The sequence below is a fragment of the Phodopus roborovskii genome, unplaced genomic scaffold (genome assembly GCF_943737965.1).
Source record: "Phodopus roborovskii unplaced genomic scaffold, PHOROB, whole genome shotgun sequence".
Classification (NCBI taxonomy): domain Eukaryota; kingdom Metazoa; phylum Chordata; class Mammalia; order Rodentia; family Cricetidae; genus Phodopus; species Phodopus roborovskii.
Genome location: NW_026126645.1, coordinates 7,701,700 through 7,727,008, shown reverse-complemented (window position 1 = coordinate 7,727,008; position 25,309 = coordinate 7,701,700). Strand labels below are relative to the sequence as shown.

Below are 25,309 nucleotides of genomic sequence, written 5' to 3'. Positions count from 1 at the left end.
CCTGACGAGCAGGAGTCTGTCTACATGCACTCGCCACTGAGTCGTTGGATACGGGCACAGACAGTGGTCTCCATATACACAGTACAGTATGCCATTGCTTTGACTCTGAGCCAGATTGGCCACTGAAGCCCAAAGGCTTCTCCTTTTCCTATGAGATGTTACATCCTGCAGAAAATGTCCAACAGGCTGGCTGACTGATGAGGCTATGCCATGAGTTTGCCAAAGTCTGCTGCTCCTTATAAACTGAAAGACACGAACAGGTACAAGTAGAAGGAAGCTGTGACGAGAGGGCCAGAGGGTCACGTGATGGAGCCCAGACTGAATGCTGTGTGTCCTCCAGGAAGGCTGTGGTGAAAGCCTGAAAGGCGAGCCAAGCGTGGCGACATGCACCTGTAATCCCAGGACTCACGAGTATAGGCAGGGAGATTAGGAGTACAGGCCATGTCTGACTACATGCTAAGTTTTAGGCCTACCTGGGCTACTTATATAACTCTCCCAACAACAACAACAATAGTCAAGATAACTCTATGAATGCCCCCCCCAAGCCTGACTCAGAATTTACACTAAATAATAGGTAGCTATTATTCCTAAATAATACTATCCAAGGAAGAAGTGGAACCCTAGATGCCAAGATTCTCAGAAGTGACTAATTGTGACATTGAAAGTGACCATATAACCTAAAGGATGTTAGACTAAGTAGTTGATGGACACCTGACAATGGACAGCTCAGGTCAATGTCAATCAATCACAGGACCTACTGACTGCATACTGGCTGACACACAGAATAAAGCATATGGGAGCTTCTAGATGAACAACAAAGTTACCCTATCTGAACTAATACCCTGTCTAATTATATTTCTGGGCATTTACTAGGGTTGGAGATGAAGGTCTTTGAAGTGAGCTGGTTTTCTTAATAAACATCACACACCCAGTCTCCAGGGCTGGGTGTGGAGGGACAGTCTCCAGATGGGAGGTCAGATAGATCTCATGGCCTGACTCTGCTTCCCAGACAGGCCTTCCCTTTGTGGGTGATCCACCACTGCCACTACACAGCAGGGGACCTCCCAACTCTGTTTTTAAAAAGCTTTGATCCTCCATAGTCGGGAGTGATTTGAATTATAAGAGGAGTAGCTAGGAAGAAAAGTCCACATGGATGGAATGTTTGCTGAGCCTAGCCAAGCCCTTCACCTGCTTGGGGAATCCATCCTTGCAGCAAGCTGGGCTATAGCTTTCCACTGCCCCTATTTTACAGATTAAGAATTAGGTTTTCAGAAGCCAAGTACTTCATCCAAGGGCACAGAGACACAGAAGGACGGAGCCTGTCCTCTGTCTCTGACTGTCTTCCTCTGGCACCCTGCCAGTCTACAAAGGATGAAATGGGGAGTCCTGGAGAGTGGCGCAGAGGACACTGCTCAATTTACTGTCATCTTGTAAAGATGCCCTCTCAGTCAGGTCTGGAGAGATGGTTCAGTGGATAAGAGCACTTGTTCTTCAAACATGAGGATCTGAGTTCAAATGCCCAGTGTCCATGGAAAAAGCAGGGTGTGGCCACACACCCACCTCTAACCCCAGCATTATGGGAGATGGAGACAGGAGGATCATTGGAGCTTGCTGGCTGCCAACCTAGCTCCAGGCTCAGTGAGAGGCCCTGTCTCAAGGGAAGAAGGTAAAGAGAGACAGCACAGGGCACTCAACTTCCTCTAGCCTCGGCACACACGGGTTACACATGCCTATGCACACACATACACAGGCCACATGCATGTGTAACACACACACACAGTCTTTTCGTATCTCAGAGGATGAGCGATTATCAAGCCACAGTTACCACCGTCAAGCCTTTCTGGTTTTCCTGTCAGGGTTTTTTGGTGCTATTTTGGTCTTCAGGGGTCACACGGCAGCACCTGCAGATGCTGAGGACCAACCAAGATGCCCGTGATGTGCCTACTGAACACTACAGTCCACTTGGGTCTTGATGAGGTGTATTACAGTTACTCATGGCTCTCCACGCTCTATGTCTGGCCTGGCTGCTGTCCCATCTTCCAGTCAGAGCTCCCAGAAGCCAGCTGACTGATGCAGGGCATAGCAAATGCACAGCTGGAAGGCCCAGCCTTCTTCATCTCAGGAAACAGTCCGGGGAGCCTCACCCACCTGGAGAACACTTGGGCCACATCTTCTGAAGGACTCATTTCTGCTGTGTGGAAATGAGGTTCGTCTAACAAAAGGAGAACACAATGTTCCTGCATAGCCTTCATTCATTCATCCCTCAGGCACATCTCCTGCCCACCATGTGACCAGTGAGTGCCACACTAGGCATAGAAGTGGAGTATACACAGACAGCTACATGGTCGCCATATCTATGGAGCTTGTCACTTAGGCCAGGACTTCTCAACATTGACACAATAGTTGGGGTCAAGGGCTGTGATGCCTTAATTGGTAAAGTAATTGCCATGCAAACATGATGACTGGAGTTTGATCCCCGGAGCATACATTAAAAGGGGGTGGGGAACATGGTGGCAGTGCATGCTTTTAATCCCAGCTCTTTCGAGGCACGGGCAGGTGGAACTCTGTGATTTCTAGGCCAGTCTAGTCTACGTAGTGAGTCCAGACCAGCTAGAGGTACACAGTGAAACCCTGTCTCAAAAAAAAAAAAAAAAAAAAAAAAAGCTGGGCTCTGGTGTGTGTACTGGAAATTCCAATGCTGGGGAAGTAAAGACAAGGATTTGGGGGATCAGCAAACCTCAGGACCTGGTGAGAGACACTATCAAAGAACAAGATGGAGAACAGACAGCCCCTGAGAAATGGCACCTGAGATTGGCCACTGGCCTCCCTCTCCACACACACAGAGTATCTGGGGTCAGATGACCCCAGCCAGTTTGACTGGAGACTGTCTTGTTCATGGCAGCCTCATCATCCTCCCATTGGATGTCAATAGCACTTGTCCTCTTCAGATGAGCCTAGACGTCACCAAACAACCTGGGAAAGTGGGGTGCAGAGACACCGTCCTAGAGGGATGACATCAGAGGAGAAACAGGTACACATATAACAAAGCCAGCAAGAATTCCAACTAGGTGGTCAGGAATAGAGATAAGAAACCCGTGGGACCCCTCTTCCATAGTCACACAGGGCCCTGGCTTCCCCGTGGCTGACGCCAATGACAGAACGCCAAGAGAGTGTTCGTTTCTCTTTTATTTCAGCCTCAGACTGGAATTTTCGGCCCGGGCTGCAGCTTGGCCATTGAGAAGTCTACGAAAACAGATGCTTCAGATGCCTTAGAACTCAGTGAGAAGATGGTGTGTGCACGCGCTTGTGACGTCCCCTCCCTTTCCTTTCCTTTCTGCCCAGCACTGGTTCCCACATGTCATCACTATTGTTAACCACAGGGCCGTTTACTAAGTATCAACCTCTAAGCCATACTGAGTTCTAATAACTCAGCAAGACCCGGCTGCTACCCAGCATGGGTCAGGAATCGGCACATAGCCCAATCCCTTGAAAGCTCTGTCGTTAGAATGAGTGTTAATTTCTGTTATCATTTTCTACCCGTTCCGGAAAAGACTTACTGTACATAGCTGTGGGGAAAATGAAAGACCTAACTGCAGTCACTGCCAACATCCTCTTTTGCTTCCTACGGCTACAAAGAATGAGCTAGAATCAGACATCAGCCTCCCGATGGCCTCCATGTGGCCTCCGGTGTTGCTCTTACCAGCAACCCATCTCCTTGCAGTACATGGACATGATCAGGACACTGAGCAGCCTGATGAACATCAAGGACATGTCCGGCCATGTGAACTTGAGGCACCTCTCTCCCAAAGAGCGCGAGAGGATCAACCACCTCCGGCGGAAGGACCTGGGCCTGGTGTTTGATAAGATCACTCAGCTCAAGACCCAGCTTCAGAGGAAGGAAGAACTCCTGAGAGGATGTGAGCAGGAACTAGAACAGCTCAGGTACCACAGGTGTCCCCTGCCTCAGCACGGACAGCCACACACTGCTGGGCTGGGACAGGACAGAGGCCAGGATGCAGATTAAGTAAAAACACCCCATGGGGGAACATGACCTCCTGGAGCCTAGCATGCATGAAGTCATGGGTTCCATCCCAAGCAGTGCATAGAACTTGGCATGGTTGCTCACATCTATAATTCCAGCACTCAGGAGGTACAGGCAGGAGGATCAGGATTTCAAGGTCAACCTCTACTACACAGCAAGTTCAAAGCTAACCTGGGCAGTGTACAACCTTGTCTCAAAATGACAAAAGGCTGGAGATGGTTCTATAGGTAAAATACCTGTTCCACAAGGGTAAGAAGCTGAGTTTCAATCTCCAGAATCTCCATGAAAACAGTAGTAGGAGGGTCTAGGATTCTAGAGCTCCTACGGGAAGATGGGAGGCAGAAATGGGATTCACTGTTCTGGCATACAAAACAGGAAAACAACAGAGAGATCCCACCTTCAACAACATTAAAGGCAAGGATACATACCTGAGGTTACCCCTCTAGCCTCCATACATGCATGTCCACATTCACACAAATTGGTGTACACACACACACACACACACACACACACACACACACACACACACACGAACCTTGATTTAGCACTTGTGTGATTTTGAGGGTCCATCATTTCCCAAAGACTTGACAGGTCCCCACCCACACCCTAGAACATGGAAAGGCCAGTGGCACACACTGAGTCATCCAATGCTGTACATGCCCCATGTGTCCAGCTCTCTAGTCCCCAAGTCTTTGTTGCGGTCTCCTAAGTCAGCCCCACTTGGAAGGATCTAGAGAGGTTGGGGCCTTAATGGTGAGTGGGGACAGTGAGGGGGAAAGGGACTCTGTCTCTCCATGCACCCAGGCAGAGCAAAGTGTCCATTCAGATGTACCAGACGCAGGTGGCAAAGCTGGAGGATGATGTGTGCAAAGAAGCCGAAGAGAAGGCGCTGCTAAAGGAGGCTCTGGAGCGCACAGAGCAGCTGCTGTTCCAGGAGAAGAGGCTCAACAGGGCCTTCAAGCAGCAGAAGGTAAGCCAGTCAACTGGGAGTGGTGGCGCATGCCTTTAATCCCAGCACCTGGGAGGCAGAGGCTAAGAGATCTCTGTGAGTTTGAGGCCGGCCTGGTCTACAGAGTGAGTCCCAGGACAGCCAGGACTACACAGGAAACTCTGTCTCAAAAAACCAAAAAGAAACAATATAAGAATCCCAGGAAGACCCCTCAGTGCAGATGGTGGCAGAATGGCTTTTTTGGCCAAGAGACCTAGTCAGTATTGCCACTCTGCACTCTACCGCCTGCTCTGAGATCTTAAGCAGGTTTTTAACCTCAGATCCCCGGGGTCCATCTGTATTACTTTTGAATACATGTTTGTTTCATTGCCAGTATGTGCGTGGGTGTGCATGTGCTACAATACACATGTGGGGGTCAGGCACAGTTCTCAGGAATCATTTCTTTTCCCTCCACCATGTGGGACCTGGGCATCAAACTCAGGTTGTCTGTCAGCTTGACAGTAGTCGCCTTCACTCCTTGGGAGCCATCTTGGCAGCCACCTCAACTTGTGCTAAGACAGAACAGAACTCAGGCTTGGATAAGGCTGACAAGAAGAAATTAACCACTACCACCTTCCCTTCATGACCCTCCACAGGCCAGGCCCAGGGCTCAGTCTGCGCTTTGCAGGCATGGCCATTTACTAATGCCATTAAGGGGCCTTCCTGGTGATGGCCACGGTCCTGATCTTTTCCCCCAAATGAGGAAATGGAGTGTCAGTGGGTTGAGAGACCAGGGCTTGGGACAGAATGTAGCTCAGCTGGTTACCCAGGATTTGCAAAGCCCTGGGTCAGATTCCCAGCACTGTCTAAACTGTGTGTGGTGATGCCTGCCTGTGAGCCCAGCACTCAGGAGACAGAGATAGAAGAGTTAAGAGTGTATAGCCGAGTTTGGAACCCACCTGAGCCACATGAGATGAGACTCTGTAAAGAAGAAAAGTGAGAACAGAGAGTTGAGAGGTTCACACGGTAGCTGGTGAAGAGGATTGCACCATGGCCCCAGGTGTCTCCCTGATTCTTGTGCTGTGCGCTGGGCCTGCCCCCAGGACTCCCCTTGTACCTGTTATCTTTTTCAACTTTGGAGCTGTATGTTTATGTGTGTGTGCATGTATGTGCATGCACATGTATATACATGCATGTTTGCATGTATATGACTATGTGCATAAGTGTTCAAATACGCATGCCAATGGACATGCTTGCACATGTGTGTATATGTGTGACTAACAGTGTATGTATCTGTGTTGGCATAGGCGCACTCATGACTCTTCTGTGTACATCAACATGGATGTGACTCTGTGTGTGTGTGTGTGTGCGTGTGTGCATGCGCGCATGCAAGCTCTGAGGAGGCCCAGACATGAGAAAAGCTTCCCCTTCCAGGAAGCTCTCCTGAGAGGGCGTCATTGTAGAAGCCAACCCCACCCCAGCAATGAAGGCAGCCCCCATCATGGCTGTTCATACTCATCCCGCCTCTGCATGCGCATGCCATGGGCTACCTCAGGCTGAAGACAGGGGACTTTTGCACTAAAGCCACACCAGGGCAGCTGAAGGAATGACAGGAGGTAGGGCTTGCCAAGGTGCCCACTTCTTCCCAAGATGCCGTCTGAGATTTGGCAGTCAAGGTCCTCCAGAACAGACACAAACCATAGAACAGGACCTCAGAGGGCCCCCAACAGCCCATTGTGGTGTGCTGGCTGAAAATGTAAGGACCTGGGGATTTGCATAATCAGTGTCACATGCATTATTCACGAGCTGCCTCATTCATACACAATGCAGCCGTCCAGTCTGTTGGCACCAGACATCCTGCGTGGGGGAACTAAAATGGCTCAGTTGAACCTGCAGCAGGGGTCCCAGCAGAGCTAGGGCTGGGGCCTTGCAAATTCTCGAGTTTTACAGTGTGGAGAGATAGATGGAGCTGTACTGATAAATGTCATGCTCCGCCCAGGCTCATGCGTGCCTGCTGGCTGGGCATGCTTACTCTATACTGCACCTGCTGCATTCCACAGCTTGCAGAGGGCTCATCTTGGGCCAGCAGGCTCAGAGAACTGAGACTGGCAAGGGTCACAATGTTTGGCAGTCCAGTGACAGACACAGAACTCACATCAAGTCCTTTGCCTCACGATCCCGCTAACCTCTACACCCCCCTGACTGCCAGGGTACTGGGGTGTCATTCTAGGGCTCTGGTTTTCATATAATGCCTGTAACTCTACATATTGTCAGTGACTCTTGTTTGCTAAGGGAAAAGAAAGGATCTAAATCATCTCTCCATCCTAGGAGTGTATTTTCATTAAAATAAATAAATAAATAAAAGGAAGTGTGGTGGCAAACCCCTTTGACCCTAGCATTCAGGGGCAGGTTGATCCCTGAGAATCTGGGGGTGGGTCCTTAAAGGAAAATCAGTTTTTAAAATTTTTACATTTAATTTTTTTTCTCAAGGAAGCTTAACATTCTTGTAAGTCTCCATCACAAAGATGGACTGGTTGGGCCCCTGGAGAGGGAATTTTCCTGTCTGGAGCTTCAGAATCATACTCCTCCACGACAGACCAAGACACACACACACACACACACACACACACACACACACGCGCGCGCGCGCACGCACGCACGCACGCGCACACACACACACACCAATGTATTTTAATGTTTGAGCTCCTCTTCACAGCACAGAACTTTGCAGAATCAAAAGTCATGCCTCCAAACTAACACTCTTTCTTCTTGACTTCTCACTGATGTATATAAGCCTTGCGCGTGGCACTGGGTTATGGGAGGACACTCTGGTACACACGCATACTGCACATTGTGAACACACACTCACTCACTCTCTCCTATACTCCCTTTGCTCGACCCCAGGAGCACCTTTGGTCCCCTAGACCCCTACTCCAGTGTCATACACACATGCATAGTTCCAAGACCTGTGGAAGCACGCATGAGGGAGAACATTCACTACTGTCTGTACACTAATGTGATGAGACACTGAGAAAACTGTGGTGTGGACACACACAGAGCCTGGGACCTCAGAGCCTTCTCTGTGGGACAATAGGACTGTGACAATGCCCAGGCTGTGCTGCCCGGTCAGCTTTGGGAGTCAAACAACAGGGTCTGTGCCCACCTCGGAGACCCATGACTAGTAGGGGACCATCCCATGTTTCTGGCTTCTCAAAAGCGGCAGTGGCAAACAGGCCCGATTTGCAGGATCGTGGGGAGGGATACATGGCAGAATGCCAGCAGCACCCCAGAAAACGCAGTCCTGTGGGGAGAGAAAGGCAACTCCAGACGGTTGGGGCTGCTCCTGCCCCCTCCACTGAGAGCCCGGCAAAGCAAACCCCCGAGGCTTTTCCTGCTCCCATGGAGCTGGCAGTCCTTTTGTAAAGAGGTCTTTTCTATTGGTGAAGGCAGCTGGGGCCTCAGCCAAGAAAGAGCAGATACTTTCCGTGAATGGCTCAGATGGGAATTCTCAATAGAAAGCTTTTAAACACTCGGGAGCTGCCCTCTGAGAAGCCTGTGGGCCCTTTCCCGGCTCTGTCGGGGTTGGGAGTGTGAGAACAGCTGCTATCAGTGACTGGCTCTGGCCAGGGGAGAAAACTTCACTCCTTTCCAGGCCCCCAGGCTATCAAATCCCAGCCCAGGGGCTTGGATACTGCTTTCACGAGGTTCAGCCAGGCCAGAGCCCCCCCAGCCCCTCCCACGTAATTACCTTAGATTCCTTGTCTTCAGGATGTGAGTATAAACAGAGCATGGCCCACAGGGTTCCATTCAACTAGAGTGTGGGTATAGAGCCTGAGCAAGTAGAATGTCCAATGATTTCTCTTGTGGTCACCACCACCCTTACTCTGTTTAATTCACTGCCTTCTAAGATTGGCTTGGGCCCAGATATTGTCTAGATCCCCTTTGTCTCTGTCCCACTGTGGCCAAGGAGTAGAGGCCAATAGATGTTGGGCAGGTGAGATTGGCTTGTTAGGTAAAGGTACTTGAAGCCAAGCTTAGTTATATAAGTTCGAGTCCCAGGTCCCATAAAGCAGAAGGAGAGAACAGTCCCTTGAGTTGTTCTCTAGCCTCCACGTGAGCTCATGGCTAACACCGATGCTAAATAAATAAACTAATGTAATGGAAAAAAAAATTTCAAGAAGTCAGTAGATATACCGGATGGGGATGGATTGAGAGCCACAAGGGTGGGAGGCTGAAAAATAAAATATAGGTGAGTGGTACAGGGTATGGATGGGGAAAAAAGTGCCTAAGAGAAAGGGTTCCACCCTCCCACATGCCTCTTCTGAGAGTGCTGGGCAGTGGACCATAGCATCTCCCAGAAGCCCTCATAGGTATACCCCAGATTGGAACAGGAGGGACTAATTGCTCTCTCCCTCACCTCATATTTTCACTCAGGATCGAGTAGAGGACAAAGAGCAAAGAAACGCATCCTGCAGCTGTCCCTTCAAAGACAATGAGAGGCAGGTATGAAGAGGCAAGGTCAGGTAGATACATGCAAAGTCGCCGGTCCTTGCAAGGGTGAGAGCCCTGCAGCAATGAACAGCAGCCCACACTGCCCAGGGACCCTGACACCCTGCCCGTGCTCCCTCCCAGCCTCATCCTAGGACAAAGGACCTAGGAGACAGGCAAGTGTCTAACCCAAGGTCCCAAGGTGCAGGAAACCAGTGTACTGTTAGCTGCTGTGACAAAACATCTGGGACACTAAATGGCTTGGGGATTTGGAGACAAATCCATGAGAAAAGAAGAAAGAGTAGGGTATCCAGGACCTCCAACCTGAGGATGAAGGGTAAGGGGACACAAAGTAGGACCCTGACTATAGCGGCCCTCACACCTGCATCAGCTTCACACTTACTTCAGGCTTCCTGGCAGCCAGGAAATTTAGAGCCACCCAACTTGGTCCCTGGTTCACCCTGATCCCCAGATACAGTGCATGAGCTGTTCCCAGTGTCCTCAGAACCAAGGATCATCCAGCTGGGGGAGGGGGAGTCATGTGATATGATGTGACCACTGAGTCACATCCCATGAGTCCAACTCCCTGGCTCGCCCTTCAGAGCTCAGCTATTGGCCAGCTGGCCTTCATTCACAAGTGGACTCGGGAGCAGTGAGCTACGGTCCCTCAGCATCCTTGGGTCCCATGGAAGGGATGACTCTTGACACCCCCAAGCCCACATCCACCAGAGTAACTTTACTACATATATCTTACATGCTAACATAGTCATGGGACTTGAGTTGGGTAAAGGGTTCTGCTGCTGAAAGAGAAGAAAACAGGGGGAAAAGAAGACACATGAACAACCAACAGGTCAGTGTTAGAGTCCTTGCCTAGCGTAAAAAAGTCCTGGGCTCCGTCCCCAGTACTTTAAAAAAGGAAGGAAGGAAGGAAGGAAAGGAGGGAGGGAGGAAGAAAGAAAGGTTCCAAATTGCCACTTTATAATAATACATACTCTGGGTGGTGGTCATTATCCAAGCCTAGGCCCTGTAAGTCAGGTTTGTGCCGTGTGTGTGTGTGTGTGTGTGTGTGTGTGTGTGTGTGTGTGTGTGTGCGCGCGCGCGCACGCGCGCGCATGCACACACATGCGTCCGCACACTCACACACATGTACAACTGTCCTCGGAGGCCAGAAGGCATGGGATATCTTGGGGTTAGCGTTACAGGCAGTTGGTCCTAAGCCTGCAATGTGGATCCTGGGAACCAAATTCATGTCCCCTGAAGAGGAGCAACTGCTCCTACAGCCTTCTCTCCAGCCCCAACATGATAAATACTGAACAGCTGCAAGCTCAAGGCCTTCTAAGTACAAAATCCTAGAGGGCAACTGTCAGCTAAATTCAGCCCTCAGAGAGTTCTGGGGACAGATGTTTTGAGAGGATGGAAAGGACAGACAAGCATTCACTCTCCCTGTCCCAGAAGACAGCCCCACTCCCAACCCTCCATGGGATTGGTGGAAAGCCACTTGGGGTTGCCAGAATAGGAGGGGAAAAGCAAAGTAGAACCCCCAGTTACAGCTGAATTTCATGGGGGTTGTTGCTCTTCCTAGTGTTGGGGATAGAACCTGGGCCCCCTTGCCTGCTGGGAGCAAGCTCTATTACAGGGCCACACCCTCTGCCTTTTGAATTCAGATAAACAACCAGTAATTTAGTCCAAGCCTGTCCCAAACACTGGATGGAGATGTGTTTTCATAGACATGTGCTTCCATTATGAAGTTTGAACGGACTTGGGTACCGTTTTCTCCAGCAGTCCACCCAGGAGTATTGACTGCATGCCAGCCAAGTGCCAAGTGGGAGGCTCAGAAGTGACTGTCACAAATAGCTGCCTACAGGTGTGCTTCAGCTGGCTCATGGGATGTGTTCTGGTTTGAGGTTTTGGGGTGTTTGTTTGTTTGTATTTTAAAGTAATATCTCGATACGCTGGATCTCCAGTTTCTCTGAGACAAGAACACAAGGCCCATGGTCCATCTGCCACCTTGTTCCCAGCTCCTTAGGAAGGAACCAGGCTCCTGGTCCATACTCACCCAATCTCTCTTCCTTGTCTTTCATCCAGAGTTCTGAAGGCACGGGTCTTTGTGACCCACAGGTGTTCAGAGCTCTCTGGGAACTCCTCTACCTAACAGCCCCCTTGGGTTTACTTGCTGACATCTGAACAGGAAGCTGCAGCTCGCTCTGGTACCTGGGAATTACCCCTAAGTAGGGTCTGGAAGACCCCAGGGTCAACACTTCTGAATCCAGACTAGGGTGACAAAGACTTCTCAACAGACGATCCCCAGAGAGCTGAGCATTCACTGTGGTCTCCTTACCCCTGCAGCTTTGCCCCCTGAGAAGGGTCTGTGTTCTCTGGGAGAGCCCTCAGCCAACTAGCTAGAATCTAAGCAGAGATCCCTAAGCAGCTATGCAGGAGCCCTTGTACACCAAAAGCAGTGCCCCCTTACTGAAAGCCGATATGTCACTTCCTGCCCCCCCCCCAAATAAGCCCAACATTCCCAGTGAACATCATCTTAAAATAGATAAGAATGCATTCCTGTTTGACGTAAAAGGCAGTGTGGGTCTAAACTAAATGCTGTCACTGTTCTTTTTGTATTAAAGAGACGCATGTTTATAGAGATGGTCAAGAGCAAGATGCAGAGCTCAAGTCTCCAGGTGAGCCAGGAAGAGAGGAAATGGTTAGCGTTTGGTATCAGCACCACATCTCACTCACCTCTGGGGCAGGGGCTAACCTAGCCCACAGAGGACAGGCCTAAGGCTCAGAGGCCGGGGTGTCCCCAGCCACACAGGCCTCCATGGAGCCCAGTGCAGGTGGGACATATTCGGTGTTCCAGGCTGTAAACTTACCACGATTTGGGTAAGCATTTCTCTCAAATTCCGAGAGAATGCCATCTAAAATACTGTTTTTTTTTTTTTTTAAGAGATAAGACTTGGGACTGTGACATTTTAAATATACTAAACCATTGCAGTTGCAATTCAGCCCTTCCTGGAATTGCCCCAATCTGCATTCTGCCTTGCTGAAAGCAGAGGCGAGCTTCTGGAAGCCTGGGGTGAGACACACTTCCTCAGTCCATGAAAAGGGAGATAAATCTGTCTGCATTTCAGGGGTACAGATGAAGGCATAGCACCCCCCAACATGGCCTGGTCTGCCCAGCACCCACACACACACATACACACACAGACAGACAGACAGACAGACAGACAGACAACACACACACACACACACACACACACACACACACACACACACCTTGTTGCCCTCAACAGCCTCAGGAGATCTCTTGAGCTTCAGGGACCTCAACTCAGGCTAAACCAAGTTGCAGAGCACCAGTGATGAAAAGCATTTCAGGGCAGGCCAGTTTATAACACTGAATTGGAGAGTTTAGATTTTATTCCAGATATTTTCATATAGGCCTAAGCATGAGGGTTAGGTCAGGCATAGCCAAGTGTGGGTGTGGGCTCCTCCGGGGAGAGTCAAGACTCTCCCTGTTTTATGGCAGGCACATGGAGGGTTTGGTGGTCTTATCACTGGTTGGTCCCTGAGAGGCAAATGACAGGATTGCAGTTGATAAGGTTGAAGTCTAGCCTAGAGGGGCACAGGACGGGAGGCTTCTCTTGCTTTATGGGAGAGTCACAGGCAATGTCTGGGGAAAGCATCAGACCCACCCAGGGTCAGACACACTCAGGTTTCTAAGTCCTTTTCCATTCAATGTCTCTACATGAGACTAGACATGAGAGTCTACACAAGTGAGTCAGTAGCCTTTACAATAAGGGTTAACAGTGCTAGATCCCTGCTGCATTCCTGTGTCTCCACTGGTGAGCTACTTCAGATCTCAGATGAGAGGCTCCTGCCCCTCTCCTGTCCCCTTAATTTCTGTCTCTTGTGCCCAGAGTCCTTCCAAGGCTACATTATTCTAAAACATCAAAATTAACATTGGAAAAAAACATGTATTCTATATAAGGACCTATTTTGTTTTTTGTTTTTTTGTTTTTTTTTTTGTTGTTGTTGTTGTTGTTGTTTTTTGACAGGGTCTCACTGTATACCTTTGGCTGGCCTAGAACTCACTATGTATACCTGGCCTGACTATGTCTCTCAGTACAGAGGCATATGCCACCACGCTTGGTCATAAGGGAATTTTTTCTCTTTTTCAAGATAGGGTTTCTCTGTGTAACAACTCTGGCTGTCCTGGAACTCACTCTGTAGACCAGGTTGGCCTCAAACTCACAGAGATGTGCCTGCCTCTGCCTCCCGAGTGCTGGGATTAAAGGCATGCGCCACAACCACCTGGCCATAAGGGACATTCTTACAGACTGAAAGTCTCTTTTTCAATATCTTTATCCCAAAACTAGACAAAGGTAGATGTTGGGAGAACAGAGAGTGTCCTGGGGGTCCCTTAGATCTGAGGTCGCTTTGCCTGCTGTAAAGGGCAGGCTTGTCATTCATCCATAAACACAGGAGAGGCTCAGCTAGGTTTTGTCTGAGAACAGTCTTAGGATATAAGCAGACAAAGATGTCTAGGGGACCCAGATGTCACAGAAACACCGTGATCCTCTGATCAGGAGACCCAGGAATGTCAGGTATCCTCTGGGTTGCAGAGAATGGGACAACGTGTACTTCTGCTAGGAGTGATCTCATTCACCAGCCATGAAGGCATCGCCTCAAGGTTTGTGGTCTACAACTCAATGGTGCAGAAAGCTTTGCTCCAGGCTTCTTGCAAATTTTTGTTGGGTCCCCTCCCTAGCACATCTGGAATTCTGAGGGAGATAGAGTCAGCATGGCCTCCCGGAAAGAGACAGGGCCTGGCGAGGCTCTTACAGGCTTGTCCACTCATAGGTCCCTCCTGACAGCCTCAGAAGTGCCTCCACTTATCAAGGCCCCATGGCCTTGTCTCCTGCCCTCCAAAATGCCATAGGCTGGTTTTCTTTTCCCTTGCAGCCAACAGTCTTTTATCATTGTTTGTGGGCTGTGTGCCAAAGTAGACATTTTTCTAGTTTTCTATGTTCTAAAACACTTCCCAGAGACTTGCTGATTGCCTAGGCTGGGCTACTGCTGAGCATGGGATAGGAAACAAGACCACCATGTTCCAACCTGTGACAGACATGAGCTGAGAGCCTGGGATGTGGCAGGTTAGGGAAGGTGTGGAGGTTAATCATACATCCCCAAAGGGGCAACACTACCCCGAAGGGGGCAGACATGAATTCTTTATGTGTAAATCACATACACCAGACACAAACACACATGCATGCACGCACATACACATGTACCTGCACAGGTTGGGCATCCCGAGCTAAAGATCTAAAATACAAACTTCCTTAGCATTGACATGGATATATACATGTGTGCACATGCATAATATATATGCATACATGAATAACATACGTAACATTTTCATATACTTGAGAGGACTTAGGGAAAGACATCCAGTGTCAGCAAAGAATAATAATGAATGAAGGGTTCACAAGGGAACCAGGCCAGAACACTCATAAAAATCCTTGCCTTCCTGGCTTAGCCTTGGAACTATTTTTTTTTTTTAAGGAAATATAAGGGCTAATAATTACTTTGGTCAAAGTGCTGGGAAGACAAAGGTCAGTCGGCAGAGCTCCAGAGCCTCTTCCAAGGGGTCCCACCCAGTGTGAGGCCCCAGAGGTCTGTGGTGAGATGGCTAAAGGCACCCATGGCAGCTTGGGAAAGGCTTGGGCCTTGTGGTTTGCCAGAAGAAGCCAACCCAGAATATAATTTCTACCTGAGCAGCACCATTGCAGACTGGGTTCCGTCCCTTAGGGTGTGGTCTGTGATCCCAAGGATGTCGGTCTGAACACTGGGTGCTGTCTGTCTGGAGGCCATCTCAGGCTGGGCTCTGCCAGGGCTCCACCCCTTCCTGTTTGCACCAGTCAATCCAAAGTAGGCAGCTACCACCTCTAGCAAGGTCCATGGACACCTGCCTCCCTCTGCTCCTTCCTTTGACATGTCAAATAGATACCAAAAAGTCCCTTTTGTCCCCACTCTTGGCAGACATGGGGGTGGCACCACCCGGACCGCGGTCTGTATTTTTAATAAGCATCTTTCTGACTCGGGTGCCACAACTTGTTGGGGCAGTGACATTTGGGAACCATCTGCAGGTGGCAGTTTTATTGGAAATTCAGGTGAGAGAAGAGAGGGAAGAGAATCTTGGTTGCTGACTGGTTTCGTCCTCCCTGGGTGTCAAGGTCAACAGTGGCTGAGTGGCCTATTGCACCCCCTGTTTGTCAGGTCAATAGTGGTTGTGTAGCCTGCTGTACTACAGGCTTTCCTCCCCTGAACGGGTTCTGAATTCAGGCTTTCACAACATATTCAAGGGCCTACATGGTAGGTAGAACATGTCTGTAATCCCAGCACTTGGGAGGTACAAGCAGGAGGATCAGGAATTCAAGGCTAGCCTGGGCTATCTCACAATTTCAAGGCAAGCCTAGACTACATAAGATCCTGTCTTTGGAAAACAAAACCAGGGGCTGGAGAGTTGACTCGGTGGTGAAGAGCACTTGCCGCTCTTGCAGAACTTTGGGCTCAATTCTCAACACCCACGCAGTGGCTCACAACTACCTGTGACTCCAGTCCCAGGACATCCAGCACCCTCTTCTGACCTTAGCAGGCATTAGGCATGCATGAGGTATACATACGTCCTTAGAAGCAAAACACTCATACACATAGAATAATATAATTATTTAAAAACAAAACAAATGTTTAAGGCTCCCATCTGCCACTGGTCTGGGCCTTCTGAGGCTGATTTCAAAGCTGTCCTAAACACAAAGTGATCAAGAGATAGACTGGAGAAATACCGCCACATGTTAGGGCACTTGATACCAAGCCTCGTGACCTGACTTTAGTCCCCAGTACTCACAAGGTAGAGACTCCTGCAAGTTGTACTTGACTACATGCATGGCATGCCCACATATGCACATACATGTAAACGCATGCACACACATGTATATACATGCATGCACACCCAAATAAATAAAATGTAGTAAAATAAATTAATAAACCTTTCCAGGATGACTCCACAAGTCTCTGAGGAAGACAGGCCCACAGCCTGGTCATCATCTGACAGAGTCTATGGTGGGGGTGGGTCTGTATAGTGGCAGCTGGAACTCACTATATCAACCAGCTCTTTGCCTTGGGTGTATGTGTATACTGTCTGGAGTCAAATATGTGTAGGAAACAGCGAGAAGCATGCATCCTGTTAGATAGGCACTCAAAAGGCTAAGGTATCTACAGAATACAGAGGGCCATGTGCAAGAGGGCTTCTGGAACTGTGGTCACCTGCCCACAAAGGGGAGATATGTAGATAGAAGCAGAGATGGATGTCCTGTAAAAGCCAAAAAGAAAGGACTGGTTGCTGTTTTCATGCGCGTGCGCATGCGCCCGTGAGCACACACACACACACACACACACACACACACACACACTGTCCACTATCACTCTGCAGGCCTCTTCCCAGTCATGTGACAGGAAGCAAGTGAATGACAACTCAGCCCACAAACCCCAGTCCTTGGAGACATCATCATCCAAAAAGCCTAGCTGTGACCTGAGAGCAGCCTCAGGCCTGGGCTACCGTGGTGTTCCCTGCAGAAGGAATGAGAAGGGACTCAGAAAGGAGTGAGGGCCTCCTAAAGAGTCTGCCATGTTCTCTTACCAAGCCATCAGAGCCATGGGGCACCTGCAGCGCTGTGACAGCTCAGCAGGAGAAAGCCCACCCCGAGGAGTAGGAGACTCCACCCCAGGAGCGGCTCCTATGGCACAGCTTCCATTTTCAGGCACACCATATAAACTGAAGAGGGGGAAAACAGACCACGCACTGCAAAGACGTATCCTAGCATGAAGGTTCCCTTGGGGGGGGGGCATGGCAACCAATGCACCCCCTTATTCACATCTGCTGTGTGCACCATATTTTACTTTATTTCACAAACAAAACTGCACAGGGCTCTGTAACTGATGGCTCGTCGGTTGAGAACGTGTACCCCTCTTGCAGAGGATTGGAGTTTGATTCCCAGCACCCATGTCAGGCAGCTCACAAATGCCTGTAGCTCCAGCTCCAGGGGCAATCTGCTGCCTCTGTACTCCTCAGGCACCTGCACATGCATACATGTACGCATACACATACAGACACACACAAACACATGATTAAAAATAAATCTGTTTTTAAAAATGCATAGTCCATTTGGGGCCCTGACTGTATTGATAAATGCTGTGTATTTGTCCATTTTGTTCACTGAAGGTTGGAGCCAAGAAAGTCACCCTGAAGATGGGCCAGGAAAAAGAGATGAAGAAGGAGGCATGCAAGTCTAGCCAGTGTCTTTCATTTGTTAAGTTGGGCGGAAAGAACTAGAAAACACACTGTCCCAGGGCCTCACATCCTGATCGAGTCAGTTTCATTCTAGTAACCATGGGACTTTTATAGCACTTTAAGATGGTTGCTGGGATGTTTGCTTTCTAGATTGATATTTTTCACAGAATGCATTTTGCAGTGTGTGGAGAGAGGATTAAAAAAAAAGAATATCTATAAATGTATATACATGCAGGTATATGAAGAATATGTGTATAACCCAGATTCCTAGCCTTCTGGATACAGTTGTGTGGTTCACATTTGGGTTATGATGTACCCAAGCATCAGCTCCTCCAACTAGAGCCACAGGGCAAAGGGGACACTTGGGGCACTTGCCTACAGGGTAATGAATTTATATCTGAGTTTGTAACAATAAATTTAGAATGCCAACCAACTCCATCGCTCCTGTCATCCTGACTGACATTTCTACAGCACTTTGCAGCTCTCAAACCACTTCTCAGTCTTACCCTTTCCCCAAACCCCTCATTCGTCCATTTCACAGACCAGGATGTCAAGCCCCCGAGAGGTTGGGGCCTGCCTCCAGTCACTCAGCTGGGTCAGAAGCCGGGTTTCTAATTCTGTCACAATGTCCACAATGCTGGGCTGAGTGACCCTAGTCTTCCCAGTCTCTGGCTATAGGACAGACCAAGGACTCAGTCACAAAGAACATGCACTGTTTCCACAGTGTTGAGACTCCCATTTCTTCTCTGGTACCCTGCCTTCTGTCTACCCACCTGACCTCTCATCGGTCATTCTTTCTTGGCCTTGCAGCCAGCCACACCCAGGTGGAGAAGGAGCCAAAAGGGCACAAAATAGATTGTTTTTTGTTGTGGTGGTTTGTTATTTTCAAAAGCCACAATAAAAATATTTTCATATCCTGTTCTAGTTTCATTTCTGATGCTATGATAAAATACCTGGACAAAAAAGCAACTTAGGGGAGAAAGGGGTTTGTTTCAACTCATTTTGTGAGTGTCAAGGCAGGAACCTCAAGCAGCTCGTCACGTCACAACTGCAGTCACGAGCAGAGAAAAGAGTGTATGCATGCTTGTTGCTTGTACTCAGCTCCATTTCTTCACTCTCATACTGCTCAAGTACCCCTTGCCTAGGGAATGGTGCCACCCACTGTAGGCTGGGTCTTCTCACACCAACTGACTTAATTAAGGCAATGCCCTGTAACTATGCCCACAGACCAAATCAAAGTAGACTGAGCCTCCTTGAGACCCTCTTCCCAGGTGACTCTAGGTGGTGTCAAATTGACAATTGAAGCTAACATCATGTATTCTAAAACCAAATGTATTCTACTTGTTAAAACCTTGGGGAATGCAGGAGAAACTCTTTATGTGGTACTCTATGACAGGTATATCCAAAACCAGAAAGGTGAATTTTACTTGACCTTAAAAATGCTCCTGAAGAGCTGGAGAGTGGTGAAGAGCACTGGCAGCTTTTTAGACAACCCAGGTTTTGTTCCCAGCACTGGCAAGCCAACTCATAGCCATCTGTAACTCCAGCTCCAATAGGTCTGACGCCACAATGCACATAAGCAACAAGCAACAACATAACAATTTTTTTTTTAATTAAAGAAAGGCTTTTTTGAAAAGCTCTTTTGAAAAGCTCAAAAACATTTTTTTGTGAAGAACCTGAGCTGAACCATGCCTGTAGTCCCAGCACTCCAGAGTCAGGGGGAGAGGGGGCAGGAATTCAAGGGTATCCCCAAGTACATAGCAAGTCTGAGGACAGCCAACTTGAGAGTCTATCTCAAAACGGGAAGGCTGAGGAGATGGATCATTGCTCAAGCATGAGGACCTGAGTTCAAATCCCCAGTCCCCGTGTAAAAAACCAGGTGTGTCTGTGTACTCTCCTGCAACCACAATGATCTGAGCAGACAGAGACAGGAGAATTGCTAGGGCTTTGACGGCCACCAGCTCTGAGAGGCCCCATCTTAGTGGAATAAGGTGAAAAGTAATAGAGTGAGCTACCAACCACCTTCTCTGGCTTCCTCATGAATGTATACACAAGTGATCACATCCACACACATATGCACGCATCAAATACACACACACACACACACACACGTGCACACAAGAGCACACACACACACATACACCAGAAATGAATAATTTTACTGGCCCTTGTCCTCCAACTCCCAAACAGCAAGTTTTCATCCAAAAACCAATACAGATCACTGAGTTAAGCTGCAGCCAGAGCCACTGGTGCATGTTCGAGAACCAAAACATGTAAACACATACAGTTTCTCTGTCGTACATGTGCATACACTTGTTGTACATTTTCGTGTGTTGAATGTATGCCTGTGGGAATCTATTGGAGTTCAGCTTATTCAAGGGTCATATGAGCCAGGATGATGGCACATGTGTATGATCCCAGCACTCAGGAGGCAGGTGCAGGATAATTGCAAGAATAAAGTCAAGCCTAGGTTACATAGTAAGTTCAAGGCCAGTATGAATTATATAGGCAGACCTTGCCTCAAAAAAAAAAAAAAAAAAAAAAAAAGAAAGAAAGGAAGGAAGGAAGGAAGCAAAGAAAAAGGTTGTGTAGTCACTGAGATGTGGCTCTGTAGTAGAGAGATTGACAAGCATGGACAAGACACTAGGCTCCTTCCCCAGCACCACAAAGAGAAAGAAAGAAATGAGGGTGGGAAGGAGGGAGGGAGAGAAGAGGGAGGGATGGGAAAGGGAGGAAGGGTGGAGGAGAGACATAGTAATATTTCTTTTCTCACCTTTACTATGACCTCACTTCCTGACACCTGCCTTCCCTGGGGCAGAAACCCACATCAGACTTGCATCATCAACAGTAGCAGACTTGTTACAACCAATCTGACTCCCAGTTCAACAGTAGCAGACTGGTTATAACCATCTGACTCCCTCCCAGTTCAAGCTGGGCCCTTCTGTCCCCTGTCCTTGGTGTTTGGAAATGGACACTGAGATGCCATTCCAGGCATCGGTGAGTTACAGATGAATGGTGATGCAATCCCACGACCAGGGCACCAGGCTCCCACTTACATCAGAGAAAGAAAGAGCTGATCCTCTGGAAGGGAAGGCCAGAAGATGTATATAGAGAGAGGCAAGAAGCTCCAGAAGCTCAGAGAGGTAGCATGGGGACAGTACAAAGAGAAGCCACTCAGGAGCAGCTTAGTCACTGTGTGGTCATTTCCTTCCTCTGCAATACAGCTAAAAGCTAAATGTCTTGGTCCTCCCTTGCAGCTAGAATGTACTATACAGAGTTGGACATTGACACAGACATCAGAGTCCTGGGAAGGCTTTGCTTCTGAAGCAGAAGGAAAAAGCTGCCTTTCACTGACAATAGAGTAGAAAGTCTGTTGGGGCCTGGTGGCACCTGTGAGCTCGAAGCCATGACTGGACTGCCTATCTCTGGACTTTGCTTGTGCCCACACATTAGAGCCAATGTATTCAAGCGTGTGTCTGCTCCAGAACAAACCACCCAAAACTTGGCCGCATAAAATGACAAATATTTAGTCTCATGATTGCACAGGTCAAGGTAAACCAAAGTTCTGCTGTCTGCCCTGGATGATTACGGGTGGCCTTGTTTACATGTCTGGTTCCTGACAGATCAGTGGGTCCATCGGGGTAGTGGTTCTTAACCACGAGTGAAGGTTCTTAACCACCAGTGAAGCCACTAATCAGGCAGTGGGTGGAGGCTGAGGCTGCCAAATGTCCCATCCCTCACAGAACCATCCACCAGTGCGGAGAAACACGTCATTCTCAATGAAGAGTGAGATTGTGAAACTCGATCTAGGGAGGCCATGGCTGGGCTTGTTGCAGCTCAGAGGCCCAACAAGGCTCACTTCTGTGGTGGTGGCCACAGGTTCCATAACCCAGCTGTTGAGAGCAATTCCCCATGCGTGCCTCTGTAGTCTCTCCCTGCCTCGTGTTTGTTAATCTTCCAGTAGACAAAGCCAGAGTCAGTGCAGGAGGAGTTCGAAATCTTCCCAATCCTCCCACACTTTGTTTTTGGTATTTGAACGTGTCCAGCTGACATCAGGAGAAAGCCACCTTGCTTTCCGGTTGGTCACTCAGTTCTAGTTCCTTCCCTTCTAAGGGCAGATGGCCCTAAGGTCTGCCTTTGCCTTCTGCCGGGGCCAGATGCCTGGGTTCTGTTGGGTAAAGTCCTCTCTGTGCTAGAGTGAGGATCTGAAGTCCATCCCCAGAACCCCAAAAAAGCAGGATGTGTACTTCTAAGCCTAGTACTACGGGGGTGGGTGGACACAGGCAGATCCTTCATGCTCCCAGCCAGCCAGCCAGGATAGCCCAATCAGTATTCCAGGACCCAGTGAGTTCTTGTCTCAAGACACAAGAGAGAAGGACACCTGAGGACTTGTACCTGAGGTTGAAAACTGACCTCCACACATACACACACGCACACGTGCACACACGCACTATTCCTTAGCTGCACATAGGAGAAACTCAGGAAGGTAGTTATTTAAAGGAGTGGGGGATGAGAGCTAGAGAATGGAATAGAAAGTCAGCCACATAGAAGCAGAGGTTTGGACAGCCCAGAACTGGCTTTTCTTCCCCGTATACACACTAGTGGCTCTGAGGCACACCAGCAACGTGACCTTGGATATGTGAGTGGGTGGGCTATGCCTACCTAAACAAGCCACCTTCAGCTCCTCCTGCCTCTTCCCCGGCTCCCCCAAGAAGCTACGGCACACATCTTCTGCCTTGTGGCCGCAGCCCGTGTGGAAGCTCAGAATCGTGACTCGGCAGCGAAGGTGCCTTCTCTCACAACTTGGCAGCATCACCAGTGTCTGCTGCTGCAGAAGCCAGAGTCATGAGATGTCTGGGTGGGAAAAAATAGCTTCTGGATCTTTATCCCGTTCTCCCCATAGGAACGGTGGCTTCCGATTTGGGGGGGGTACTTAGAGGGGAAACAATATGGTCAGGATCCGAAAACCTGGGAATGTTAATCATGGTCCTCTTTCTCCTGCACGGGGTCTCCTGAGCAGGAGACGAGGGTGAACTATTTCAGCTTATCAAGCTGGCCTGGTTTCCATCAAGATACGCTGCTTGCATCCCTCCTCTCAGTGTCTCCAGTTATTTTGGGCCAACTCATGACCTTATGTAGCCAGCTGTTTTTTTTTTTTTTTTTTTTTTTTTTAACATTTTTTATTTGCCCATCTGTTCCCAAGAATCCATGGCCATGCAGGTTGTTTGTTTCTGAGTTTCATCTCACTTTTAGCATAAACAGCTTCCCTCCCTAAGACCCCAGGATTTAGGAGCAGAAATCTTACACTCTGTCCATCTGGGGTCTTATCAGAGAATCGAGTTCCCTTTGACTGGTAAGTCACCTTTTCAGGGAAACAATTAGCCTTCACTAAGGCAACAGATCCTGCTATGGGCCAGGGATGCTGTTGTACCAGCCCTCCTGGCTTTGACCTTTGCCCACTTCACATTATAATCTACTGCTTTTAAGTTTTATTTTGTCTGCTTTTAAGTTTTATTTCATGTGTGTGCATGTTTGTCTGCTTGAATGTATGTGTACCATGGGCATGCAATGCCTGCAGAGGCCAGAAGAGGGTGTCAGATTCCCTGGCACTGGAGTTACAGATGGTTGTGAGCAGCCATGTGGGTAGGAGCTGAGAATTGAATTTGGGTCCTCTGAAAGAGCAGCCAGTGTTCTCAACTGTTGAGCCATCTCTCCAGCCTCTGATCTATGGCTTCTTAAAATATATTTTTTTTAATTTATCATTTAGGCATAAATGTGTGCCTGTCTGTGCAAGTGCTCATGGAGACCAGAAGAGGACATCATATTCCCTGGAGCTGGAGTTGTGAGTCATTGGATGAGGGTGCTGGGAACTGAACTCTGGTCCTCTGTGTGAGTAGCAAGTGTTCTTAACCATCTCTTCAGCCCTCTGACCTACTACTTTAACTGAAGAAAGTTGGAGTCATTGATTTGGGGAGTATGTTCCAATAAGGAGTACATTTTGATGGCTACACGTTTTTTGTTTTTTTAGCTTTGTCATGGTCTACTACTGGGCATTGTTTTTAAGAACTGTGTGTGGCAATGACCCTCTCCTGGCACTTGGAATCTGATAACGAACAATATAACTATTTTAGAGTGTCCTTGTGACATGAGATACTGTGCTAGACACACTCTAGGCATGATCCCACTTCTGGCTCCTGTTTTACCTGTGAAATGGACTCCATGGTAGGTAAGTAACTTGCCTAAGGAGACACAGCAAGCATTGGAGACTAGGCTTCTTCAGTCTGACATTTTACTCAGTAAAGTCCAGGCCCCCATTCTTTGTACACTTATTGGTGAGGATAAGGTTAGCCAGTGAACAAAAGCCCGGGTCTGTAAGTAGTCATTATTATACATAATCAGCCACTGTGTCTCTGGGGCAAGTAGGTAAATGGATGATCATGGCTGTGTTTCAATAAAACTTTATCTATAAAAAGGAGCGGAATTACCAGTCCTTGAGTCAAACTGTCTTCAAGACTAGATGCACAGCATGTGCATGGCCTCTACCTGCTGTGTGGCTATCAAGTAGCTGCACGATTTCTGTCTTCATTGTGAGACGGGTGAAAAGCAGAGGTCAGTGTTATGTGCCTTCCTCAGTCACTCTCTGCCTTACTTGACAGGGTCTCTCGCTTAACCTGAAGTCACCAGTTCAACTGGACTGGCCGCCCAGTGGATTCGGGTATCCTCCTGTCTCCGCCTCCACGGCATTAGGATTACAGGTATGAGTTTCCCTGCTTGGCCTTTTTTATGAGTTCTATGGGTATTAAATCTGGCTCCTCCCACTCACGTGGCAAGCCCTTTACCACCTGTGCCATCTCGCCAACCACCATGGAGAGCACGTTGACTATCACGTGTGCCTCCAGTGACACTGAACTTGTCACACAATTTTTGGGCCTAACCCTTCCAAGACCTCCAGGAGAGCCAGGGATGATGACACATGGTTGTCATCCCAGGATAGGGGAGGCTGAGGCAAGAAATGCATCCAAAGTTCAAGGCCAACCTAAGCTCAATATTATGAGTTCAAGACTGGCCCAGGCTGCATAGAGAAATCCCAGAACTGCCCTTGGACCACACTATAGACAATCTTCCTCCAAGCTCATCCCAGTGTGATCTGCAAGCATAGAGCCTAACCTTCCTTCCATACTGTGTTTGCCTTTAGGAGTCATCTTCACAGGAGCAGGGCCACTGAGTTGCTTCCCCCACTGAGCCTGAAGGGATGCTGCCCTCAGACTCAAGGCTCCAGCGATTCCTCCATTAATCTCTTCAGCGTGTGTGTTGCTTGTCCCAGGCACCAGATTATGCCTGTCACCGGCCTTCACCTATTTCTGCTTTGGTCCACTATGTGTTAATTCTACAGTGTCCTAAATTCCCAGGTGCCCCTGCAGTGACCACATGCGGTGTTTACCTGAACCTTCTATCTATTATTACTCCTTCTGTCTGCTGAGCAGAGCGCTACTTAAATAACCTCTGG

General features: G+C 48.7%; 1 protein-coding gene across 1 annotated transcript in view; it reads left to right on the top strand.

The window, feature by feature from the left end:
* The window catches only part of Fhad1 (forkhead associated phosphopeptide binding domain 1), a 105,396-nt gene extending 87,190 nt beyond the window's left edge, over positions 1 to 18,206 (top strand). Inside the window, exons 28-33 of the mRNA XM_051173674.1 lie at positions 3,195 to 3,290; positions 3,722 to 3,942; positions 4,847 to 5,012; positions 9,405 to 9,473; positions 12,083 to 12,136; positions 17,734 to 18,206. Of these exons, the coding sequence (XP_051029631.1) occupies positions 3,195 to 3,290; positions 3,722 to 3,942; positions 4,847 to 5,012; positions 9,405 to 9,473; positions 12,083 to 12,136; positions 17,734 to 17,844 (717 nt within the window). The 3' untranslated portion in view covers positions 17,845 to 18,206. The remainder of the gene's footprint in view (positions 1 to 3,194; positions 3,291 to 3,721; positions 3,943 to 4,846; positions 5,013 to 9,404; positions 9,474 to 12,082; positions 12,137 to 17,733) is intronic.
* The last annotated feature ends 7,103 nt before the right edge of the window (positions 18,207 to 25,309 follow it).